Raw genomic sequence first — 26,669 nt, 5'->3', positions numbered from 1 at the left:
AGAATTGAACGTAAACTAATTTTTCCACAAGTCACAAAAGAACAGCTTCCACCAAAAACAAGATAAAAACCTATTGTGCAAAATAATTAAACCTTCCCTTCGTGATTCAATTACATTTTTTCTCAGTATTATATTGTATTGTGGTCCGTTTTCTATAGCGATCCACATTGGACGTCTCTGCATACTCAACCTGCAATTTGGGAGAAATTGCAGAAGTAATATTTCTGTAACTCAGGTCATCCATAACCTTGGCAGCCTCTGTTGTTTGTTTGCTTTGCCTTTCTTAAAAGTGGTGAAACTAAGTATCTCGCCACTTAATGTGTCACAGTCAAGTTTCCAAATACAATTTTTTTTTAAATTAAAGCAGTAAAATTTTAAAATTTACAAAAATATTTTCTATGCGATTAAATCATTGGAACTAAATGGTCTTAAAATTGTCAGGACACATTCTTCAAGAATAATACAATTTATATAACAGGTCCACAAAAAAAATCATAGACTAAATCATACAAACGTGTGAATGTTTGCATTTATAAAATTATTTCTAGTATTTTAAAACATGAATTTCATCTCTCATAGAATGTATACCTCAATGTATGGGCGGCACGGTAGCGCAGCGGTAGAGTTGCTGCTTTACAGCGAATGCAGCGCCGGACACACAGGTTCGATCCTGACTACCGGTGCTGCACTGTAAGGAGTTTGTTGTACGTTCTCCCCGTGACCTGCGTGGGTTTTCTCCGAGATCTTCGGTTTCCTCCCACACTCCAAAGACGTACAGGTATGTAGGTTAATTGGCTGGGTAAATGTAAAAATTGTCCCTAGTGGGTGTAGGATAGTGTTAATGTACGGGGATCGCTGGGCGGCACGGACTTGGAGGGCCGAAAAGGCCTGTTTCCGGCTGTAGATATATGATATGATATGATAATGTAATAACTGATAATACAAATTAAGAATTTACTTCATGCTGCACTCCCAAAAATTTGAAATCTGCTGAAATAGAAATTGCGCAATTTGTGACATGAATCTTGAATTTAGTATTTCACCCTTGGCGTTTCTGATCATATTCCAAGAGCACATACTTTTCTATATCACCATCTTCAAAACAAAAGTAGTCCAGTAATCGCAAGCAGCAGCAAAAATAACTGTTTCCCAAATAACCAGTTAAGATATATTCTCAATGATTATTATAATTGGAACCTCTTTCTTCAAGACAGAGGTAAATCTTGGAAACACTTAGCAGGCTAAGCAACATCCATGGAAAGAGAAACAGTGAACATCCCCCAGTCCAACACCCAACTGATGAAGGATCTACGGTTGGGACTCTGGTTCTGTTTGTTTTTCTGTGAATCCTGAGCGTTTTCTGCAATTTCTTTTTTATTTCAGATTTTAGATTTTTACTGAGCCAAATCTGATTGACAGTAGCTGTGATTCAAAAGCCATTCCAACGACGAACGTCCCAGATTTTCCAGACCTCTGTGGGTCCGGGACATAATGAGTGAAAATGCTGCCGAACATGCCTCTGTGCTCTAGTGCTGGATCACATGGAGTCTGATCCTACCTGGATTCTCCTGCATCACTCTGGAGAATCTTTGATCATGCTGGATGCAGAGACATTGTTCATTTGAATAGGGACGCAGCTTGTGGAAGAGGTTTGCTACTATTTTTAATTCTTTTACTTGAGCTTGAATTTTTTAAATGATATAATTTGGAATTGTTTTAATTTGTTAACATTTTTTTAAAATTCCTTGAGGACAGTTTATAGCAAATTTTCATGCCAGCACCTAGAAAGGTTTAGCAGCACTTAACAAGATGAAAAGTAAGTGCACCTTCAACGTAGTTCATGAATTTAAAAACTGAGAAACTGGAAGAAGTTTACTTCCTTAGAAGATTTGGTATATCGACAAACACCGACACCTACTACAAATTCACCGATTCCCATAGTTATCTGGACTACACATCCTCCTACCCTGCCTCTTGTAAATACCCTATCCCCCACTCTCAATCACGTCGTCTCTGCCTCATCTGTTCCGAAGATGAGGCTTTCCATTCTCGGACAACTGCGATGTCCTCTTTCTTCAGTAAATGTGGTTTCCCTCCTGCTGTCATAGATGGATGCCTCACCAGCGTTACCTCTGTGTTCCGTTGTTAAGTTCACACTTCTTCGCACCCCATACGGAACAAGGATAGAGTTTCCCTGGTTAGCACCTTTCATGCCACAGCCTCCACATCCAACACATAATTCTCCAACATTTCCGCCATCTACCGCGCAGCGGTAGAGTTGCTGCTTTACAGCGAATGCAGCGCCGGAGACTCAGGTTCGATCCTGACTATGGGTGCTGCATTGTAAGGAGTTTGTACGTTCTCCCCGTGACCTGCGTGGGTTTTCTCCGAGATCTTCGGTTTCCTCCCACACTCCAAAGACGTACAGGTATGTAGGTTAATTGGCTGGGTAAATGTTAAAAAAAAATTGTCCCTAGTGGGTGTAGGATAGTGTTAATGTACGGGGATCGCTGGGCGGCACGGACTTGGAGGGCCGAAAAGGCCTGTTTCCGGCTGTATATATATGATATGATATGATTCTACTATCAGTCACATCTTTCCATCCGCACCACTGTCTGCCGTTTACAGCAACCGCTACTTCTACAACTCCTTAGTTCCCTCATCCCTTCCCACTCAAACCAACCCTCCCCAGGCACTTTCCCCTGCAACTATAGGAGGTTACACATGTCCTTATACCTCCTCCCTCACATCCATCCAGAGATTCCCAGCAGTCGTTCCTGGTGAGACGAGGTCCACATGCACCTCCTCTAACCTCATCTACTGCATCTAGTATTCCCGATGTGTCCTTCTTTTCGTCAGTGAGACCCGGCATCGATGCCCGCTTCACCAAAAACTTGTGCTCAGACCGCCAAGGCCTAACTGGATCTCCTGGCTGCTAAACATTTTAACTCCCCTTTTTGTCCTTTCTATACTGGACCTCCTCCATTGCGAGTGAGGCCACATGAACATTGAATTCTCCAATTTTAGGTAATTAACCCTAAACTTCCCCCTTCTCCCACCCCTCCCCCTTTCCATATTCCACTGGGGCTTGCACCCATTTGTCCCCTCCCCCTGCTCTTCTCTTTACATTCCCTCCTCTAGCTTCACAATTCACAACCATCTTTATCTCACACCTTGTCTTTTCATCTCTGGCCTTTGTCCAACCATCAGCCCACCACCCCCCACCCATAACCCCAAACCACCTGCATCCATCTTGAACTTGCCAAGTTTTGTCCTGCCCCTCCTCATTTCCAACTTTCTTCCCTCCCCCACCAGAATAGGTCGGAAGAAAAGTTCCAACCTGAAACAATGCCTATCCATTTTCTCCAGAGATGCTGCCTGACCCGCTGAGTTACTCTTTCACCTTGTGCATTTTTCCAGGTGATGCTGTTCGTTTGACACGCCAGGTCAGTCACATGGTTACATCGAGGATCCTTGCATCGAATCACTAATCAGTTTCAATGTCAACAAAAGGAGAGATAAGGCAGGTGACAACACATGAACCTCCTTAATGTAGTGCAGCAACAATTGGAGGCACACACAAAGTCAGTTCTTCGATCATTGACTTTCACCAGTCACTACAATAGCTGACCACTTGGAGGTGATTGCTCATAACACAACATCATCTTACACCATTTTTTTTTCAACGGCAGCCTTAACCCGACAATTCGCTTCCACGTACAATACCGCCATGATGCACATTCCTGGACTCTTAACACCCATTAATAATGGCAATAATTTGAATCTCAAATCGCCTTTCAAATTAAAATTAAAAGAAACCTGTCAACAATAGGTAAAGGACTGGCAGCCAGGTTCCCTCTCCATTTTTTAAAGATAGGGTATCTCTAAGTACTGGAAGGGGGGTTTGAAGAAGGTGAAGAAAGAATTCAAGGGCAGTGTCCATACTCCAGAATCATGCGCACATTGCCACAGAAAGACTTGTTGAACAGAAGCATTATACTTGCACTCTTACAACAGATGACATTTAGTCATATTAATTAGGAACAATAATTATCCTTCACAGAAAAAATAGAAGCAAGATCTTGGAGTTAGATGCAGCTCCAAACAAAACTTTCACTCAATCCATCTCTGGCAAAATATAATGTGGTTTATCCTGCCCAGGAACTTTAAAGAGATTGTTTGGGAGATTGCATTAATAACACCATGCCACATAAATAACTCGGGTTGTACAGCCTATATTTCAGATACTTTCAGTAGTGCCAGCACTACCATGGAATCGGATACCTCACAAATCAACACACACCTCTGGCATAGCAAGCTAAACTACGTCACTTTATGTCTTCTTAATAACCTAAATGATTAAACCATCACAATCTGATGACCTCGTAGGTAACAGAATGTGGACATGGCCAGGCTGTACCTGCAAAAAAAAGTGTCCACACCTGTATGCCTCTCGGAGTGGGCTGGGGTGGGTCAGTTAAAGGAGAGGACAGATATGATATTGTCACAGGGGTACCATTCTAATAGTATGGATTCTTTTTCAAATCCATAGTTCCTGCCCTCACCAGAAACAAATATGGCGCGCAAATAAAAAAGGGGAGATTGAAAGCCAGCATAACAGATCTGGTCCTCTCTATCTTTTGGTTATAAAATGTATGGAAGTTTCAAAAATAATATTTCCATAACTCAGGTCATCCATAACCTTGGCAGCCCCTGTGGTTTGTTTAGTTTGCCTTTCTTAAAAGCTGTGAAACTAAGTATCTCGCCACTTAATGTGTCACAGTCAAGTTTCAAAAAACCAACTTTAAAAAATTAAAGCAGTAACATTTTAAAATTTACAAAAATATTTTCTACGTGATTATATTATAGGAACTAAACGCTCTTAAAAAATGTCAGGATATATTCTTCAAGAATAATACAATTTATATAACAGATCCACAAAAAAAATCATACAAACGGTATGCACGTGTGAATGTTTGCATTTATAAAATGATTTCTAATATTTTAAAACATGAACTTCATCTCTCATAGAATGTGTACCTCAATGTAATAATAACTGATAATACAAATTAAGAATTTACTTCATGCTGCACTCCCAAAAAATTGACCACTGCTGAAATAGAAATTGTGCATGCAGTAAAATCTAAATAACATTCAGGCGTAGACAGACGGGTAATATTCAGGCTGCACACATGCCAGCTAATGATTATCTGCATCAAAGGGAATTTTAATTTTAAAGCTGGCAGTCATCGAAAGATACAGTTTGTAAAAAAAAACCTTTGGCCAACCAAGTGGCCATTACACTAATGCTGCATTAATCCAATTTTTTCTCTCTCCACGTTCCCATTAGCTCTTCCCAGATTCTACCACTAACCTACACACTAGGGGCAATTTACAGCTGCCAATTAACTACCAACCAACATATCTTTGGGATATGAAGGGGAAACAAACATCCAGATGAAACTCACGCGATCACAGGAGAACATGCAAACTCCACACAGATAGCACCCAAGGGTCTCTAATGCTTAGAGGCAGCGGGTCTACCAGCTGCACCATCTTGACATTATTTACTGTTTGAGATCTATTGACTGAAACAATTTGCTCTATTAATGCAAGCATCTCAGGAGAGAAGGCATCACAGATTTTAGCCTGATCATACTATGACAAAAGGGTGATGTTTCAGACTGAAGAAGGGACTCGACCCGAAACGTCACCCATTCCTTCTCTCCTGAGATGCTGCCTGACCTGCTGAGTTACTCCAGCATTTTGTGAAATAAATACCTTCGATTTGTACCAGCATCTGCAGTTATTTTCTTACACTATGACAAAACATAAGTGCGCCGATCTTGCATCACAGCAAGAATTTAACCCCATTCTCGATGCCCAAAGAGCAGTGATCTCAACCCTTCCCTGTTGAGGAAAAAAAATCCAAAAAGTGCTAGAGTAACTCAGGGGGTCAGGCATAATTTCTGGAGACATGGATAGTCGCCATTTTGGATCGGGACCCTTCTGTGAACAGATTGTAGTGGTGGGGAGAAAGCTGAAAGACAGGTGTGGCCAGGACAAAACCAGGCGAGTGATACGTGGATCCAGGCAGCGGGGCATTTAGATTGGCAGATGGTTGAATAAAGGCCAGAGATGAGAAGACAGACTGTGAGATAAAGGGATAAAGAAAGAACAGGCGTGAAATATTAACCCAAAGGAAGGAATATAGGTTGGGGGGAGAAGGGACATGGATATGGAGAAATGGGTGCGCATCCAGGTGGGGAACAGTGAAGAGAGGGGAAAAGGGGAGGAGGAGTGTTTGTAGATAGGTTACCTAAAATTGGAGAATTCAATGTTCATACCATTAAGTTGTAAGCTATGCAAGCGGAATACGAGGTGCTGTTAATTCCAGTTTGCATGTGGCCTCACTATTGCAATGGAGGATGCCCATGACAGAAAGGTCAGTTTGGGAAAAGGAAGGATAGTTAAAATGGTTAGCAACCAGAAGATCCAAAAGGCCTTGGCGTGCCGTGGGCAAGTGTTCGGCCAAAAGGTCGCCTAGTCTTTGGACTGCATTTTGACTGCTTATATATTACAAGTATAGCTATGTGTGGATTTTTTTTTTGCAATTAGAGTTCCAAGACCACACAAGTGTTGCCAAATAACTGATCAGAAATGGGCCTGACTGCAAGATGTTCTCAGCCATCAGATACTGATAACACAAATCTGGGAGAAAAAAAAACATAACTTCACAACAGCTGCTGATAAAAAAATATATATAATATGCCATTCTGAAAAATTGAAATTTTTCGTTTTTCCTGATTCCCTTTTTGATCAACGTTTTAAAAAAATCTTTGTTTCATCATTTTCTGCTTTCCTCTGTCTTGAGAACTACTGCTGGTCAATTTTCTCAATTATATCCAATATTTTACATGATTTCTTCAATAAATAGTCTTGCTGATCTGAATTCTAATTATATTATTATTTGCAATGGTTTAACATTAGAACATAGAGCAAACTGATATTGCACTCACTGATCTTCCTCAATCATTCAGAAAGTTACTTTACCTTATCAGATAGTTCAAGCCAGAATTCAAGCCCCCCACAGCCAAAGGAGATGCAGATTGCCGACTCCAAACAATGACTGCCATCATTGTCAGTTATGCCTCTGAACGATTTGGCCATGGTGAGAAAGGCAACACCAAGCCTACCACATACACCATGAACCGCAGAGCCACCAAAATACATCAACTGCTGCAGGAGCTTCAAACACTCAAAAACCAGTACAAGACATCTACCGAAGAGGAGAAGCAAGCCTTGGCCGACCTACGAAATATCCTTAGGAAAAGGCTTATGGCCCTCCGCAGAGCAGTGGCACAGGAGAAGAGGAAGAGAGAGAGCCAGGAAGCGAGCTGCATTCATTGCCAATCTCTTTGGCTTCACCAGGCGATTACTTGGGTAACAAGCGCAGTGGCCGCTTCATGTGCTCAACAGATGAGGTCAATCGCTTCCTCCATGACACCCTGGGCGATCCGATGAGGGAACAGGAACTTGAACCCAACAAAGCTCTCATCAGCCCAGCCCCCCCAACAACAGAGTTCAATCTGAGGGAGCCGAGTCTGAAGGAGGTTGAGAAGGTCATCGAGGCTCAGCCTCTGCTCCAGGCCCTAGTAGCATACCATACATAGTGTACAAGCGCTGCCCAGAGTGCCTTCGACACCAATGGAAGATCTTGAAGGTGGTATGGCGAAGAGGGAGAGTTGCTGACCAGTGGAGGTGCGCTGAGGGAGTTTGGATCCCGAAAGAGGAAAACTCAAAGAACATCAATCAGTTTCGGTCAATCTCGCTGCTGAGCGTGGAAAGAAAGGTGTTTTTCAGCATTGTCTCCCGAAGATTAACTGAGTTTCTCCTCAAAAAACAGCTACATGAACCCCTCAGTGCAGAAGGGTGGGATTCCTGGAGTTCCCGGCTGCTTGGAGCACACTGGAGTAGTCACACAACTCATCAGAGACGCCGATGAAAACAGAAACGACCGAGTTGTTCTGTGGTTGGACCTAGCCAATGCCTATGGGTCCATGCCGCACAGACTGGTTGAGCTTGCACTACACCGCCACCATGTTCCCAGATAGATCAAGGTCCTGATCCTGGATTATTACCATAATTTCAGGCTGAGGGTGACTTCTGGGTCAGAAACATCAGATTGGCATGGGCTTGAAAAAGGAATAATAACGGGCTGCACCATTTCTGTTATTCTTTTTGCTCTTGCCATGAACATGGTGGCCAAGTCGGCCGAGGTGGAATGCAGAGGCCCCCTAACCAAGTCTGGCGTACGACAGCCCCCAATAAGAGCTTTTATGGATGACCTTGCCATCACCACAACATCGGTCCCAGGGAGTAGGTGGATCCTACAAGCCAACCAAGTCAAGGTCCATGGTGCTGAAGAAGGGGAAGGTGACGGACAAATTCCACTTCTTATTATCCGGAACTGCCATTCCCTCCATCACTGAGAAACCTGTCAAGAGTTTGGGGAAGCTTTTTGACGCAACTCTGAAAGACTCTGCCACCATTCAAAAGTCCATCGAAGACCTTGAAGCCTGGCACACCAAAGTCGACAAGTCAGGCCTGCCTGGCAGATTCAAGGCCTGGATCTATCAGCATTCCATCCTGCCCCGTGTCCTGTGGCCTCTCCTGGTTTACACTGTTCCATTGACCACAGTTGAGTCCCTCAAAAGGAAGATGAGTGGCTTTCTTCGCAAGTGGCTTGGCCTTCCCCGCAGCCTCAACAGTGCAGCACTGTACGGGACCAGTAATATCTTGCAGCTCCCATTCAGTGGCCTCACTGAAGAGTTTATGGTGGCACGGACAAGAGAAGCCCTACAGTACAGGGACTCCAGGGACCAAAAGGTGTCATCGGCTGGCATCGAGGCGAGAACAGGGAGGAAATGGTGGGCGGAGAAAGCAGTGGAGGTGGCAGTCACGCCTAAGACAAAAGGCATTGGTGGGAGTCATAGCAACTGGCAGAGCGGGCTTGGCATACTTCCCCAAGACCCAAGTTGGCAATGCCCAGGGCAAGGAGAGACACCATCTCATCCAGGAAGAGGTCCGAGCAGGTGTGGAGGAAGAGCGTGTGAGAGGATGGTGGGCCTCAGGCAGCAGGGAGCGTGGACAAGGTGGGAGAGCAGACCGCAGCGCAGGATTACCTGGTCAAACGTCATGCAGGCAGATTTCCAGCGCTTCCGGTTCATTGTCCAAGCTGTCTACGATGCCCTACCAAGCCCAGCAAACCTCCACGTCTGGGGCAAGAGCGTGACACCTTCCTGCCCACTTTGCACTGGAAGGGGATCATTAGAACATCTCCTCAGCCCAAGTCCCTTGGCGAAGGTCGCTATCGGTGGCACCATGACCAGGTGCTCAAGGTGGTTGCTGAGAGCAGAGCCACTGCCATCAGTAGCAGCAAACACCACAATGCCCCGAAAAAATCAATCACTTTTTTCAAAGCTGGAGAGAAGCCTCGACCACAACCAAAAACAAGGGGGGCCTCCTCGACACGGCCACTGACTGGCAGCTGCATGTCGATCCGGGCAAACAGCTGAAATTTCCGCAGCACATCACAGCAACATCACTCCGGCCAGACATGATCATCACCTCCGAAGTGACAAAACAGCTGATCATTCTGGAGCTGACAGTGCCCTGGGAAGAGCCTATGGAAGAAGCAAATGAGAGGAAACGGGCAAAGTACCAGGAGCTGGTGGAGATGTGCCGGGACAGAGGCTGGAAGACATGCTATGAACCCATAGAGGTGGGCTGTAGAGTCTTTGCAGGTCGCTCACTCTGCAAAGTTCTCAACCAATTGGGCATTACGGGGCCGGCAAAGAAGAGGGCCATTCAATCCGCAAACTAAGCCGCAGAGAAAGCCACTAGATGGCTTTGGATTAAGAGGGCTGATCCGTGGGCAGTTGCTGCTGGGACGCGTCGGAGCCTGGGCGAGGGTGTCTGATGTTGTGAGACCCGGAACACCCGATGACCCCAGGTCACATCACTGAGGATGCGTCCCAGTGCATCCAGAAGATGTATCTTGCACATTGCTGATCTGAACTCTAATTATATTACAAGTAGAACACTGACATTTGCAATGGTTTAACATTAGAACATAGAGCATACTGATATTGCACTCACTGATCTTCCTCAATCATTCAGAAAGTTACTTTACCTTATCAGATAGTTCAAGCCAGAATTTTATTCGAATGAAGTTGCTTTTCATTACCTAAAACTGTTAAATTGCCAATCTGCTGTTAAATGCAGACCATTAAATTAACACACTCTTTGGATCAACAACGTTAGTGGATGATGTTACAGGTTAAATAGCTGTCTTGCCTTTTTGTGTTTCTCATTCTTCTATAAATAGGCTGTTTTATCCAGGTCTTATTCTTCTCACTGCACTCGCATTTGTCTTGACAAACAGCGCTTCTATTTATAGACCGAAACAAACCATGCCAAGACAAATTTCTGAAACAGGCTGCCATAACTCAAAAGCCCTCAGGACGTGTATTTCCAGTCACTTGCCAGTTTTGTTTCCCATATGCCATAGTTTTGCATGCGCACATCAGAGCACTTTACAACCAAATGTAATATTGATGATATTTTACTACTATTACATAGAAAGCACAGCAGCTAATGTGCACTAGCAAACTGTCAGAAATAGTAATGTGATAATAGCCAATTAATCTTTGTAGAAATACCTCAAAATTGAGTGAATTAGCTGGTAAATGCAAAGCAAAATCAGATATTTTCAATGCTTTTTCCTCAGACAAGGGCTTGGGGATTGGGGGAAGGATCAAACAGGGGTTCTATTTCGAATAACAGGTACACTATCACAAAAAGTTTAATAATTATCAGAAACCTAAACAGAATCGAGCCGGACAAATACCAAAACTTGACCAAGGGGCATATGGTTCTTTTTGTGCATTACTGCAGAGTAAGCAATTCATTTGTCCTCAATGCCTCATTTATCCTGTTGAGAGTAAATGTGTTGTTTAAGTATATATAGACATTTCCACAGAAATACCAAGGCTTTGTTTATCTAGATACATGAAGATGTGCATTGACAAATAATTTTGTGATTTGATTTTCCAATGCTAATCGAATATGCCTGTGCTTGATCTATATCCTCCTAAACCCTTCCTATCAACTACCAGCCCAAATATTTTTTAAATGGTGCAATTGTTTCTACCTCTACGACTGCCACTGGCAGTTCATTTCATGTTCCAACCACCCTGTGGGGAAAGGCCTGCTCCTCAGCTCTTCTTTAAATTTTTCCCCTCTCACCTTAAACCTATGTCCTTTTGTTTTAAACTCTTCTACCCTAGGAAGACGACTGACCATCTACCATATTTATAACACTCATAATTTTATATACCTCCAAGATCACTGATCTTTGTTCCAGAGAAAATAGACTCGGCCTCTCCATTCTTTCCAGATGTTGCCAGATCAGGCAACATTTTTGTGACCCTTTCCTGCATCTTCTTGAGTTGAATGACATTCTTTCTATAACATGACAACTAGAATACTCCAACTGTGGCCTAGTCAACAATTTGTGCAAGAATAACAAGACATCCCAACTCCTATACTCAATGCCTTGGACAATGAAAATAAGCATACCATACGCCTTCTTTATCACTGTCTACCACTTTCAGGGAACTGTGTATTTGGATCCTAAGGTCTCGCTGTTCAATAACACTATATATTAATATATACTGGTGTTTTTAAAGTGAGTTGTTAATATATAGCATGGTGATGTGGTGTCCACATTTCATCTTCAAGACTAAAATTACTTACTTTAAACTTCACAACAATACTGCTATTATTTAAATTTAAATACTATGTTAAAAAATCTGTTCTATTTTCATTGGAAACTCTTGATATAACTGATAAAATTGCAAATTCAGATTTGGGTCCAGCCAAGGATTTGCATCAATAAACGGAGCTCCAAACCTTTCTGCATTTATTTTTTTTGTTGTGCAACTCGAGAATTAGGGAATTCTGCCCATTAGCAATGCTTTATGATCAGACATGTCAGTTTTTGCTGGCTGGCATACTTAATACTCCTTGGATCAACTATTAGAGAAAATTAATAGGTTAGATATTTACAAGCACATGGGGCTCAAATTATTATTCTATCCAATCATTTTAATTGTAAGAAAATATTTTTGACATAACGTTAATTTTCCACCTGTACAGGTTCACCACAATTAAATGGTGATTGCGATGACATTTACTGCTCACTGTACCACCTAGTGGCAAGAATTGTCATAGACTTCCCAATTATTGAAGGAAATTCTTAGTCCTTGTGAGTGATCTTGAACACTAATCAATCTTAGTATAAAATAGAAAAAAAAAGTCATTTCAAAATGGACAACTTCTTTTGGAATGTACCAATGCATTTATACAAAGAAAATGATGGTGGGAAGTTGTTTTTCAGAATGGATTAGTAGAGTGCTCAAGGGATGATACTGGGCCCATTGTTCTACATCAACTATTTGATTGAGAATGTACAAATTATGGTTAGCAAATTTGCAGATGACAGTTAAATAGGTGGTATCTTAGACAGTGAAAATGGTAATCAAGAATTACAGCAGGATCTTGATGAGCCGGGGTAAAGCTGGGCTGAAGAATGACAAATTTTGTTTTAAGTCAGATAAGTGCAAGGAGTTGCATTTTGGGAAGTCAAATCACGGTAGAATCTTCACAGCGAACAGTAGGCCCTGGGGAGCACTGTAGAACAGAAAGAGCTAGGAGTATGAGTACACAGTTCACCGAAAGTGGCATCGTAGGTAGTCATGGTGGCAAAGGGGCTTTTTAGACATCTGGCCTTCTTCAGTCAGTGTATTGAGTATGGAAATTGGGACATTATGTTACGGGTCTACAAGATGATGATAAGGCTCGACTTGGAGTATTGTGTTCAGTTTTGGTCACCCTGCTAGATGACATTAGATGACATTAAGATGACATTAAGCTACAAAGAGTGCAGTAAAGATTTACAAGAATGTTGTCAGGAACTGAGTTATTGGGAGAGGTTGAGCAAGCAAGGAGTTTCTTCCATGGAGCACAGGATAATTAGGGAGTTATCTTTATTGAGATATATAAAAAAATCACAAGGGACACAGACAGAGTGATTATACATAATATGTTTCCCAGGTTTGGAGAATCAAGAACAATGGGGCATAGGTTTAAAGTGAGAGGGGAAAGTTGAGCTGAAGGGACTGTTTCCACACTGTTCAACTCTAGGACATTAAAGTAGCATTTTATAAAAGTCTGCTGCAAAAATAAATGGCTCTTGATAATCTGTTAGATTGCCAAGCATGTTGGAGTGTGCACTTCTAGCATATATACACGCTTTTACATCTCCTCTTAATAAAATGCTACCAACTTCAAATTACCTTTTAATTTAATATAAAGGAAAGAATACTTCCTGTGTATACTTTATAATTTCAGAGCTCAAATTACTGGACAATCAAAATTATGAGAAAACAGGAATATGTTATTAAAATAAATTGGAAGTTCAAAATGGAGATTTAGTAAGTTTTATTTCTCCCTTTTTAATAGTTAATATGCATTCTTGGGAGTGGTGAGTGGGTTGGACAGTAGAAAATCGAGGATGGGTATCTGTTACCACGAAGGCCAGATTATTGAAATAAGATAGATCACAAAATACTGGAGTAACTCAGTGGAACAGGCAGCATCTCTGGAGAGAAGGAATGGGTAACGTTTCGGGTCGAGACCCTACTTCAGATTGAAATAAGCTTTGTGCACCATTGATTTGTTTTGAATTCTTGAATGTCCCGAGCCTCAATTTATCTGACATAAACATCAAATACAGTTTTCCAGTATTTTCAATACTGAAAATAACAATTAGTCTGTAATCAAAGACAAAGTGATAAATAAGCACTCAGTTGCATTTAAACCTTTACAGTTTCAGATGTTCTTTTGCATTTCTAGTTTTAATAACTGTTCTGTACTCGATAACATTTGTGACTTTTCTCATATTCAATGAATGACATGTCATGTCAATCCGCATGTCAATGAACATTTAACATATCTATGGCTTAAAAATGGCCAACCAAGCATGTATATCAACAAAATATTTATTGGAAACATCCAGTCTGTGAATTAGTATCCGCAGAGAGCAAAAACACTCAAAATTCAAATGCTAACCTAATCCAAAATGATTTTAAAATTATATTGCATAATTGTAAAACGCTGTTCAAATTCACTAAGATCAGACTGGGCAGAACTCTGACCATATGATGAAAATAACTGATCAAAATTCAGCTTATTCTGGATGCAAGGTGCAAAATTGTTTGAAGTATTGCTTGTCTGCCAAAATATAGCGAGTCACATCAGAACAATGAGCAATTTATGTTGACTGAGTTAATCAGTTAAAGATTTCAAAAGAAACCACTTGCTGAGCATGCTGGGGATGCAACTGGTACACTGAACATTGCAGAAAACATTGATAAAGTAGGCAATTTGTCCTAATTCATCCGTACAATCTTTTAGGTAAAAGTAAGGCTACAAATTGATTTACAAGGCTGTTGTGGTTTCACCAAACAGTGCACACCCTACACTTGATGGGAGTTGGTCCTTTGAAAGCTTATATCAGAGCCTTGGTAACATAATGGGGACACCATTTGCCACACGTTAGAAGTCTTGAGAATGACAAGATAAGCAATGTTGTCCTATTTATGAGGCTCATGCAATTGTACTGGTCAGGTACGAGCAACAACTTTTGAACTAATGTCTCTTGGGCCCAAAGCCATCACGGCATATTTTGATCACACGTAAAGATGAAACAAGTGGAGATAAGTTTTAAAAAATTGGGCTCTCTAGTTATATCCTGGAGTAGAGTCAGTTATGTACCACGGAAACTGGTCCTTCAGCCCACTTTGTCCATGCCAAACAAGATATCTATCCGAGTTAGTCCCATTTTTCTGAATTTGGCCCATATCCCTCTAAACCCTTCCTATCCATGTACCTGTCTTAATGACTTTAATCATTGTAATAGTACTCGCAGCTAAAGCATCCATTGCCTGTTCATTCCATATTAAAAACATTTGAAAATGCACAGAATCATATGAATGAGGCTTTAATTTAATCTCTGGTAATGAAACTTAGAAAAACATTTACAGTAAATAAACAAAATTGCAACTGTACTTATCAAAATGTAATGCGACAAAATTAAACCCTGTACAATCCTGGAGCAGTAACATTATTCCTGATATGGCCTCTTGTACAATGGCAAGGCCAAACATAAACTCGATGACAGTTTGGCCAAACACTTGCGCTTAGTCTGCCAAGGCCTACTGGTTCTCCCAGTTGCTAACCATGTATCCCCCACCCTCTATGCCCTGTACTTCACCTGAATTTGCACCTATTTCTCCCATCCAGCTACATTCCTTCCTCCAGCTTCACAATTCTCAACTCCTCCATCCTTTTGTCTCACGCCTGTTATCTTTTCCTCTCTGGCCTGTGACTAACCATCTGCCTATCAAAACACCCCTCATCTGTATCCATCTATTACCAGTTATACTTTGCCTTGCCCCTCCTCTCTTGCGCTTTCTCACCCCTCACCCCCCCCCCCCACCGCAACCACAATTAGTCAGAAGGGTCCTGACCTGAAACGTCACCTATCCATATTTAACAAGACATATTAATATCTCAGTTTTTCAATGGAATAACTGAGAAGCAAAGTTTGTATCCTTCTATTACAAACATTGACTTTGAAATTTGCTTCATTTTCATCCCATTTTGATTGTTAAAAAAGAAATCAACTTATATCTATGCTTTTAATTTCTATTTAAATATGCTTAATTTTACTTGGGTTAACTTATTTAAAATCATGCCATATACAAATACTATTTGAAAAGAACTTGAAATATAAAGATCAAAGATATGATATTTTATATATTTTGTTACATTGCCTGGAAACGTGAGGTTGGTTTTACAACTGAATCTAATGGTGAATTATATTTTTTGATCAGCCCACCAGATGGCAATCTTTACAAGGGAATGCATGCTTCATTTTAAGAATAGATAAAGGCAATAGAGTACAGTTGTTTTTTCACTCCCTGTTGATCAACCACAGTATTCACTCCATTCTGCTATTGCTTATATTCTTTTCTATACTTTGTGAAGACTTCATAAAGAACACATAAAAACACCCACAAAGACAATGTTATTTATACAGCAGCTGCACAACTTTCCACAGCCTTTGTGTTTGTAATTTTATGACTAATACACATTTAAGTTATCTTAAGTTATATACCAGAGAATTATTTCGGACACATTTTGAAATTCTATTTAAATTAGAGCCCTTTCAGTCTGTCAACTGTTCTTTAAAATACTTTTTTACAACAGTATAGTATACTTATTCTTCATGTTCCAAAGGAGGATTGGTGTCCTGAAATATAAACTCTTCTTTCTCTATCCGAATGTGCTGCCTGACATGCTGATTGTTATCATTTTGTTTTATGATGCTATTATAACACACTCTTTTGTACCGACCTAATAACATGAGCATCCAGCACGTCGCAGGTGCGCTGTACACCCAAGTGTTATAATGAAGTCTGTAATAAGATTAGTAGCAGTATTTTGAGGCGCTTCCTTGTTCTTGTTTTTTTGATGAGATTGTCGGGATGTGTTCCAATGCTGCAGTATTTTGCTGTATCCAAAACATCAAAATTGCAATTCTCCCACAAGACATCCTTTTGTCTATGTAGTTTTTGTTATCCCCTGGTGAACTGCCATTCAGACCAGTGACAGCCCACACCTTTCCATTCACATCTGCAGGCAGAGTGAACTCCATCTGGCAACAGAGAGGCTAAACAGGCTACAAAGAAGTCAGGTCAACAGTCAACCAGATGCAAAGCTGTGCCATATGCTGCGAAGAAACCAACAGTTCACAACAAAGATACGGAGAACGAATCCTTACCAAAACCAGTGACATTGAGCATGGACTCATCCTCTGCCTCTTTCAAGACGATCAATGAAATATTGACCTGAATGAGTGATATTTAGGAGTGACAAGCATTTCATTCTTTATCACCTCATGCTGAAAAGCCATTAAAAAAAGGACTATGACATTGTATTACTGTTACTGCCCCAAATCTTGGTATTCTGTCTCCATTTTTATTCCGTCTGTTACCAACTGTTATTTAACCAATCTGTGCAACAGCTGAAAGAGATTAAAACATGAGCATATTTTGCAAACAAGAACAACATTTTTATTGTTAAGTGTGGAAGCGCATTTCAGGTGACCGTGTTTTTTCAAATTTCTCAACCCAGAGAAACCATTGTTCCGATCCCCAAAAGGACTGTTCTTTGAAGAATTTTCCTAGGGTTAGATCCCAAATGAACTGAGGGCTTGTCCACATTATGTAAATAATGTCCTGTAAGACAAGTGATAGCCGCTCATAATGGTAAAGTGAGTATAATTTAGTTCCAAACCAGAACTTCTATCATTTGTTTTGCAGAATATTTTTGAAACACATCTTAAACTTAGATTCTTTTTTTTAATCTGCCATTGACTGTTCTACTCCAACTGCCTACCATGCCATTTCAGAGAACAGTTAAAGGGTCAACCACATTTTTGAGTCTGGTTACACCAGTTGAGGGCAGCAGATCTTTTTGCTTGAGGAGCATCCATGAACCAGTTTGGCTTTTACAATTAACTTGCAGTTTCATGACAATCCTTACTGGTACTAGGGTTATTCATTACTTAAATTCCTCAGCTTACATGCTGGGATCAAATTGAATTCAGTTAAATTCCTGTCAGATCACAACTGGAACACTGTATCCAACTCTGCTCGCCACACCTCAGTAAGCATGTAAAGATCCCAAAGAATGCAGAACAGTTCAACTAGAACTGTTCCAGTGATGAGAGATTTCAGCCACAGATTTAAACTGGAAAAGTTGGGACTATGCAGCTGGGAACCAAGAAGGTTAAAAGGAGACGTCATCGAGGTATACAGGCTCATGATGGTATAAATAGGTCAAAGAAAGAGAAGCATTCCCAGCAGGTGGATCATTCAAAGACTATGACAGGTTTTTAAGGTGAAGGGCAAGAATACAGGACAACATAAGAGAAAATACAACTTGCTTTTATACAAAGTGTGACAATGATCTAGAACTCATGATATGCAAGGGCAGTTGAATAAAGTCAATAAAGAATTTGAGAAAGCAATTGGGTTGGAATTTAAGGAAAAAAAAATCCACAGGGTCTGGGGTATGAATGGGGCAATATGACTAAATGGACTGCTCTGCAGAGAGTCGGCTTAGACTCAATGAGTACCCTAATGATTAAAAAACAATCTCTGCATCAACAGTCCAGACATCTGGACACTTGATCCAGGAATTTAACCATTATGCTATTCCGAACAGACTTTTAGTAATGATTCATTTACGATAAACAACATTTTACAAAAAAATCTTTCAACTAACATTTGATTTCTGTGCTTCATGGAAATCTCTAACTTGAGAAAGTTGTGGTTGCTCAATGAAATATTCAAATACCATGAATGAATGTATGGTTATCAGAGTAATTTTGTGTATTTTGCAATTTATGCAACCTGTAAAAATTGTTACCCTGCTTTACCCAGGAACAGCCTGTACTCATGAAAGTTTGGAGCCAATTGTAAGAAACCTCAAAAGGTAATATTTGGTAATTTGGAACAAGAGTTATCTTCCATAAAATGACTGCATAAAAGCATGCTCTATGCGTACAAGAAATCAAGCAATTTCAAAATTGCTGTTTGTTGGTAAATCAAGTACAGTTGTTCCGTACAAACGAAACAAAACTTGACATGCAATAAAAATTAATTGATGAATGACAGAAAGGACAGTGCTAAATTCAACTTATTTTCTCAAAAAGAAATAACTAATAATAACTTTAGATGAAACAAAAATCTCTCAACTTCTAAATTCATACGATTTCCAAACTCAGCCTCACACCAATACAGGCTCTGGAATTATGAACGCCCAACATTTGAACATCTGTACATGTGAAAGAGTACCATAAAATTCAGAAGTCCAAAGTACGTGCATGTGTTTGTTCCTATGAAGGGCAGAACTAAAATTGTAAATTTTTGAAACAAATACAAGGGAAAAGACACAAATTGCTCAAATTCTTAGCATGTCCTAAATTAAATTTGTGTATTTGTTTGACTCTTTGCTCTGCCATTTCCTGATATTACAATTCATTAATCTCAAAACATAATTCTTCTGAAACATCTTGTTTCCACCTTGCTTTGCAACATCTGCATTCAGAACTAGAACCTGGCAAATGTGACACTCGGAATATAATGTACATCGTGCAGCACAAACAATAGCTAAAAACGATTTGAGAAGTAAACTTGTTCACTCACGCAGGGAACGGGTGCCTCAAGATCAGCATGGTTAACCAGTTCTGAACAAATGCCATGCTTTTGAGGTTTGTTTTGACAGAAAATGGACACTTCCTAAAGAAATAATAGATAATAATCTTGCTTCACAAAACCACCTGGGGCAAGAACATTAGTGACTACTCTTTGTAAAACACAATGCCTTCACAATGCCATCTCATGGCAGAATACTGCTAACAAAATTGCCTTACCCATCGAGCATGTGAGCAAATACCATGGAAAATATTTCTGTCTAAATGATTACATTTGCTGGAGCTAAATTTTAAATCAGCCAAAAACAGATGCAGGGTCTGTGATTCATTGATTAACCTGTGCAATTCAGGCAGATCCCAACATTTGCCAGCTGCTCATCATGATGACAACATCCAGCCTTACTGGTTTGTCCTGGCTTAAAGCATTTGCAACAAGACCAATATTATGAGGTGCTAGCACCAGCACCCCATAAAGTGTTCTGCAATATAGTGGGAGCAGGGCCTGGTAGGTTTTGTTGAACTGGGAAATAATGAAAAATGCCAAAAAGGAGAGATTAGTAACTGGCCTTTTGTTCGCAGCATTAAAGACCTGGATAAAGACACAAAGTAAGAGAGATATTTTGTATCTCAGAAAGCCAGGAGGCTATCCAGACACATGCTGAAATACGTGGTAGAAGGTGATCATACATCATAAGCTTTAGTGTCGAAAGGAACTGCAGATGCTGGTTTATACCAAAGATAGACACAATGCACTGAATTAAAATAAAGCCTCCTTAAGAAAAATATTGGGTTGTAAATATTAATGATAACCAGAGTGATTACAAAAGCAAAATGGAAATGAAAATGAAAATTAGGATTGCAAAGAAAGTTTATGAGAAGCCGCTCTTTTTGTGCAGGTGGTCAATGGTCACAGGGGGAAAAAAATGTTTAACAGTTACATAAGGAAAAACTTCTATTTAAACACACGGTGTTGCTGGAATCTAGAATGCACTGACTGCATATGTGGTGGAGGCAAGTACCATTGTGCCCTTCAAGAGGCAATTAGATAAAAACAAAGTGCTAGAGGAACTCAGCATGCCAGGCAGCATCCATGGAGATAAATAGATATAGACCTTCTTCATACACCAAACCTCTACCCTCTTCTGATGTACGATTTGCTGATTGAATAAATTTGAGCTCTTTCTTGTGCCACATCCTTACCCTTGTGCCTCTCTTCATATACTCAGGAATGCCATGAGTGAGGAAGGGTCCTGACTCAAAACGTCATCCTGCACAGATGCTGCCTGACCTGCTCAAGATTCCAACGTCTACAGTTTCTTCTGCCTCCATTGAGACAGATAAGCAAAGGAGAAAAAAAAATCCATGGCTACAGTCAAAAGTCGCTCAGTGGAACACACAAGTTGCTCTGGTAGAATGTTAGCATGAATATGATAGGCTAAAAGGTCTCCTTATGTATGGTAACAATTCTATGATATTCTTATGCTCCACGGCATTCCAAGCACTGCTGTAAACCTCATACTTCAAGCTTACACATCTTGCCTATTATGCAATCACATTACTTAAACTGATTGCCTGACCATTAATAATATACTTCCTTCTTGTATGTCGAACAAGATGGTGCACAACCAGAGGCTGCAAAGGTTAAATGGAGGAAGACAACTGCACATATCCTGACCCTCCAGAGTTGGTCCCCATCATGACTGGAATGTCTGTTGTTGAGCCTGAGGATGGGGACAGGGCGTGCAGCGTAGGTTTACTAGGTTAATTCCCGGAATGGCGGGACTATCATATGTTGAAAGACTGGAGCGACTAGGCTTGTATACACTGGAATTTAGAAGGATGAGAGGAGATCTTATCGAAACGTATAAGATTATTAAGGGGTTGGACACGTTAGAGGCAGGAAACATGTTCCCAATGTTGGGGGAGTCCAGAACAGTTTAAGAATAAGGGGTAGGCCATTTAGATAAGGAAAAACTTTTTCAGTCAGAGAGTTGTGAATCTGTGGAATTCTCTGCCTCAGAAGGCAGTGGAGGCCAATTCTCTGAATGCATTCAAGAGAGAGCTGGATAGAGCTCTTAAGGATAGCGGAGTCAGGGGGTATGGGGAGAAGGCAGGAACGGGGTACTGATTGAGAATGATCAGCCATGATCACATTGAATGGCGGTGCTGGCTCGAAGGGCCGAATGGCCTCCTCCTGCACCTATTGTCTGTTGACACGGAGGACCCACTGAAGGCAATGTATTCTCTCACTCAATTCTTCTGATGTCCCACCACCAGCTGCTCAACCTATACCCTATTCTGATCTATACTTTGCAGAGTAAATTTGAGCCTTCTTGTGCCAGATCTGTACTCTTGTATCTTTCTCTTCAGATACATAAGAATGCCAGAAGACAGTGACGATGTAAGCATAACTTCATGGCCACCACATAAGACACTGTAACTTTGCATAATTTAAAGTAACACACAGGGCAGATCAGCACATTGAGGGACGACAGGCACGAGTGGTCACAAGCAGGCAGGGAGATAAGGATAGTACATCTACCAAGTCATAAAGGCAAGGTAACGTACATTCTGCTGCACAGAACATAGCTAAGTACTTCTTGGGGCAGCTAATGGAAGTACACAATAAAATACCTGACTAAAATCCTAACTACTGTCAAAGAGCATGGAACAGTCCAGCAGCATTTTTTCACAAGACTATGAGCCAAGCTCATTATTTCCACCATGAGTGTGCTGTCCGATTCCATCTGTCTGTTTCCAACTGTAGTCTGAGGGCGGCACGGTGGCGTAGCTGTAGAGCTACTGCCTTACAGTGCCAGAGACCAGGGTTCGATCCTGACTACGGATGCTTGTCTGTATGGAATATGTACGTTCTCCCTGCGACCTGCATGGGTTTTCTTCAAGATTTTCAATTTCCTCCCACACTACAAAGACGTACAGGTTTGGAGGTTAATTGGCTTGGTATAAATGTAAATTATTCATAGTATGTGTAGGATAGTGCAAGTGTGCAGTGATCGCTGGTCGGTGTGGACTTGGTGGGCCGAAGGGCCTGTATCCGTGCTGTATCTTTCAACTAAACTAAATAGACCTGGGCACGATGGAGTCAGGCAGCTAATATCACACATTAAAACAAGACAGTGGAAAGTGAAAGCCCTGTTTGCAGAGGGGTGTATTTGCTTTTAGCCTGGTAATCTGTCCTAAAAGAGATGGCAAAAATCACTGCCTGTGGTTCCACTTAATAGGAGCATGCAGTGTTTTCTCAGGAAGGGACCATTCGCTCTCCCACTCCTGTTATCTTCTTGCTTGTGCCGACCAGCCAGTAGACTACTGCTGCTCCTGGTGAAATGGCAGAGTGCTGTTAGTTTTTTCTGGATTACCGAAGTTCAAGGTTACCTACCAAATCAGATGGTTTTCCCCCTTAATTTTCACAGCAACCACAATATATTCGCTCACAGGATTTTGTGTGGCAGCATGTAGCAGCTGCGCCCATGTATCAGTGTCATTCGGCCTTGGCACCAAGGTGCTATCATTCTATTCATCGTAGTGGCTCAAAAGCAGTTGGCATAGCAGATCGACACAGAATCAACATATTTAATTATTATCCTAATAAAGGGAATTGAGCTAGAATGCTTTGGTGGCCTACGTATGTGTGCATAGTCAATGACATCCAGCATCATCAAATCTGCATTCACCACGTGCTCTACTTATTGACCTCCAACAAGAGAAAGTAAAACTACATTTGAACAGAACACTTTAGTGACATCCTCCTTTATCTTCTTCCTTCTTTATCCATCTTCTTCCTTCTTTATCCATCTTCTTCCTCCTTTATAGTACTAGATGCCAAATCCACCGGGTGGCGCCATCAGCGATGCAGCCTCGCCAACTGTCTGTCTGTCTTTTTGACTTTCTTATTATTTTTAGCGTGTTTTGAAAGTATGTGTTAATGTTCTCTGGTTTGTTTTATGTGGGGGGTGGGGGAGAGGGGAGGGGGAAACTTTTTTCAATCTCTTACCTTGCCGGAGATGCGATTGTTTTCCAGATTGTATCTCCGGTCGCTCTGCAGCCTAACATTATGGAGCTGGAGGCCTGGCTCGAGACTGACTTTGAGCCTCACCGCGGGGCCGTGGACTTACCCTTGCCTGGGATCGACGCTCCAACCGTGGCCTGCGGATTCTTGCTATTGAGGGCATGCAGCGTAGGTTTACTAGGTTAATTCCCAGAATGGCGGGACTGTCATATGTTGAAAGACTGGAGCGACTAGGCTTGTACACACTGGAATTTAGAAGGATGAGAGGGGATCTTATCGAATCGTATAAGATTATTAAGGGGTTGGACACGTTAGAGGCAGGAAACATGTTCCCAATGTTGGGGGAGTCCAGAACAAGGGGCCACAGTTTAAGAATAAGGGGTAGGCCATTTAGAATGGAGATGAGGAAAAACTTTTTCAGTCAGAGAGTTGTGTATCTGTGGAATTCTCTGCCTCAGAAGGCAGTGGAGGCCAATTCTCTGAATGCATTCAAGAGAGAGCTAGATAGAGCTCTTAAGGATAGCGGAGTCAGGGGGTATGGGGAGAAGGCAGGAACGGGGTACTGATTGAGAATGATCAGCCATGATCACATTGAATGGCAGTGCTGGCTCGAAGGGCCGAATGGCCTACTCCTGCACCTATTGTCTATTTCACCATCGAGGAGCTTGCAGTCTCGGGTAGAGACTGATGTCGGGAAGTTCCAAAGTCGCAAGAGGTTCGACCACCCCGACACGGGGTCCGGTCTCCCGGCGTGGGGGAGCCGAGATCCCCCCGATGCAGGAGCTTGATCGCCCCGATGCAGAAGGCCCGACCACTGGCTACCGGAGCCAAGATCGCCCCGTCAACGGAAGGCTCGAGGCCCCCAACCACGGGAGGACAAAGAAGGTAAGAGATAACTTTTTTTTCACCTTCCATTACAGTGAGGAATGTGTAGGAGTCACTGTGGTGGATGCTTATGTTAGAATATATTTTGTGTGTTTTGTTGCTTTTTATTGGTATGACTGTATGGCAAATCAAATTCCTCGTATGTTGCAAAACATACTTGGCTAATAAAGTATGATTATGATTATGAGATATTGTAATTATTTCTCAATCCAGCCTAAAAGTTCATTGCCATAGTCAGTTGACAGTCATAGGAAATGCAGTCCTTGTCCTGCTCTAACATGGAAATTGCAGTTGCAAGAGGTGGAAGAGCTTGGTGAGGAATAATAGTTGTGAATAATTCTGAACAGATTGAATGCCTCTGAATGGGTAAAATAGTACAAGGTGCAAGTAAGCATGATGAAAGCACAAGGAATACTACAGAAAACATTTGCTCTGTGCTTATAAGTAATAGCCATACTTGTTAGCAATGGAAGAATGTTATTTATATACCTGCTCCAAAAACATGTGTGGCCAAACTACACAATTGCTACAAGCACTGCAAGTGATGGTCCATGTTAGAATTGGCCTTGCAGTTACTTGTCTCTGACACATGAATTGCAAACATGTACTTTTACCTTATTCCCAACAGTGCATTTGGTATGTATATTCAACAAGATTAAAAATATAATTCTATTTCTGAATTTTGAGCAACAAACTTAATTATCCATACCCCGATTCACTACTTGGTGCATGTACTGAATGGCAAGACAAATACTGGAGCTCATCCATGTATCAGTAATAACAACACATACATTAAATCATTCAGATCGAAACCCTATTTAAAAAGCTTTAGAGTTAATAAAAAGTAAAATTCCAGCTAAGTATTTGAATTAAAGTTGATTTTTTGATTAGCTGAGTGTTATCAATACAGTTAAAATGAAAGTTGTTGAGCAAAGATATTTTAGCTATGACCTTTTTCTGCAATATCTATTTCAGCCCCTCACTGTATTTTCTCTGAGCAGATTATCTGCTCAGTAATCTCTACACTTCTCAGGTGGTTCTGAGATGCACCTGATATACAGATCAAATTCTTGACCGTTTCCCACATCCCGTTATCTCTGGTACCTCCTTGTTTGAGAATCTCTGAATTAATTATAAATAGCAAGCTGAATACCAATTCAATATCTCATGGATGAATTCTTTAAACAACCAAGAATTTAGGATTATGCAACATAGTCCACATAAGGGCACTGAAATGATGCATTGATATCCAGTAGAGCTAGAAAGGTACCCACCAAGTCTAAATATCTTCAACAACTGTTCAAATATAACTTGTATATTCAAAAATATAAGTGTTCATGTAAATCTTATGGGCAAGAACTTTTAAATGTCTGATAAAAGTCAACCCTGCAATTGAAATCTATCCAGATCAGTTTTATCAAATTAAGTTAATTTAAGGAATATTTTTTTGGTTGGTACTTAAAGTCAATGTTATTTAAAGTGTTGAAAACTAACATACCTTTTCGGTTCATGCCCATTTGGAGACACTTAAGCAGTCGGCAGTACTGGCATCTGTTTCGTTGCTTGCGTGACATGACACAATTTTTGTCTCGGCTGCATCTGTAAATCCGCTTGTTGCAAATACTACGTTTGAAAAAGCCTTTGCATCCCTCACACGAAATAATACCATAGTGCAGACCCGTAGCTCTGTCTCCACAAATAAGGCAGGTTCGCTGATCAGTGCGATCATCTGAAAGGGAAAAAAATCGAATTAACCAAAACTCCATTGAGATGATGACACAAGACTTTATAAATTGTAATTTTAATTAATTTTCTAATTGTAATTAATTTATTAGCCAAGTATGTAAACATAAAAGGAATTTGTTTCAACACATATTTCTTCGTATACTTTATCTAAACAATTTAAATTTGATTGGCATATTGTATAATAAAAATGAGACTAAAGTACAATAAATTAGATTGGGCTATGTTAAACAATAACACAAGGGCAATGAAAATGGTGTCTAAAGAAAAATGCGCTTGCTCTTGATTCAACTTCTATTTGTGGTTTTACTGCGGGGAAGGATAAACTTCCAGAGTAATATGTTCAGATGTATGTCCAACACTGGGGGGCAAATACAAGAGAAACTATCAACAACTTTTCTCTATGACTTGAATATTTTAGTATTATCTCATAACATATTGATTACCTATGGATAGACCGGTAGATATTATCAGTGGATAGATGGCACATAAAGTCTATATTATGATATTCAAATTTGCTGAAAACATCTCGATTCAACAAATACTGCAGATTGAACCTACAACTCCCTCAACTTCTTGGCTTGGTTATTCATTGAACACAAT

General features: G+C 40.8%; 1 protein-coding gene across 5 annotated transcripts in view; it reads right to left on the bottom strand.

The window, feature by feature from the left end:
* The window catches only part of LOC144608554 (nuclear receptor subfamily 6 group A member 1), a 234,437-nt gene that overhangs the window by 29,195 nt on the left and 178,573 nt on the right, over positions 1 to 26,669 (bottom strand). For all 5 annotated transcript variants that reach the window (XM_078426490.1, XM_078426492.1, XM_078426491.1 and 2 more), the window contains one exon: positions 25,822 to 26,052. In XM_078426490.1, the coding sequence (XP_078282616.1) occupies positions 25,822 to 26,052 (231 nt within the window). The remainder of the gene's footprint in view (positions 1 to 25,821; positions 26,053 to 26,669) is intronic.

This window comes from Rhinoraja longicauda, chromosome 31 (genome assembly GCF_053455715.1).
Source record: "Rhinoraja longicauda isolate Sanriku21f chromosome 31, sRhiLon1.1, whole genome shotgun sequence".
Classification (NCBI taxonomy): domain Eukaryota; kingdom Metazoa; phylum Chordata; class Chondrichthyes; order Rajiformes; family Arhynchobatidae; genus Rhinoraja; species Rhinoraja longicauda.
This window is presented reverse-complemented; position numbering and strand designations above follow the sequence as displayed.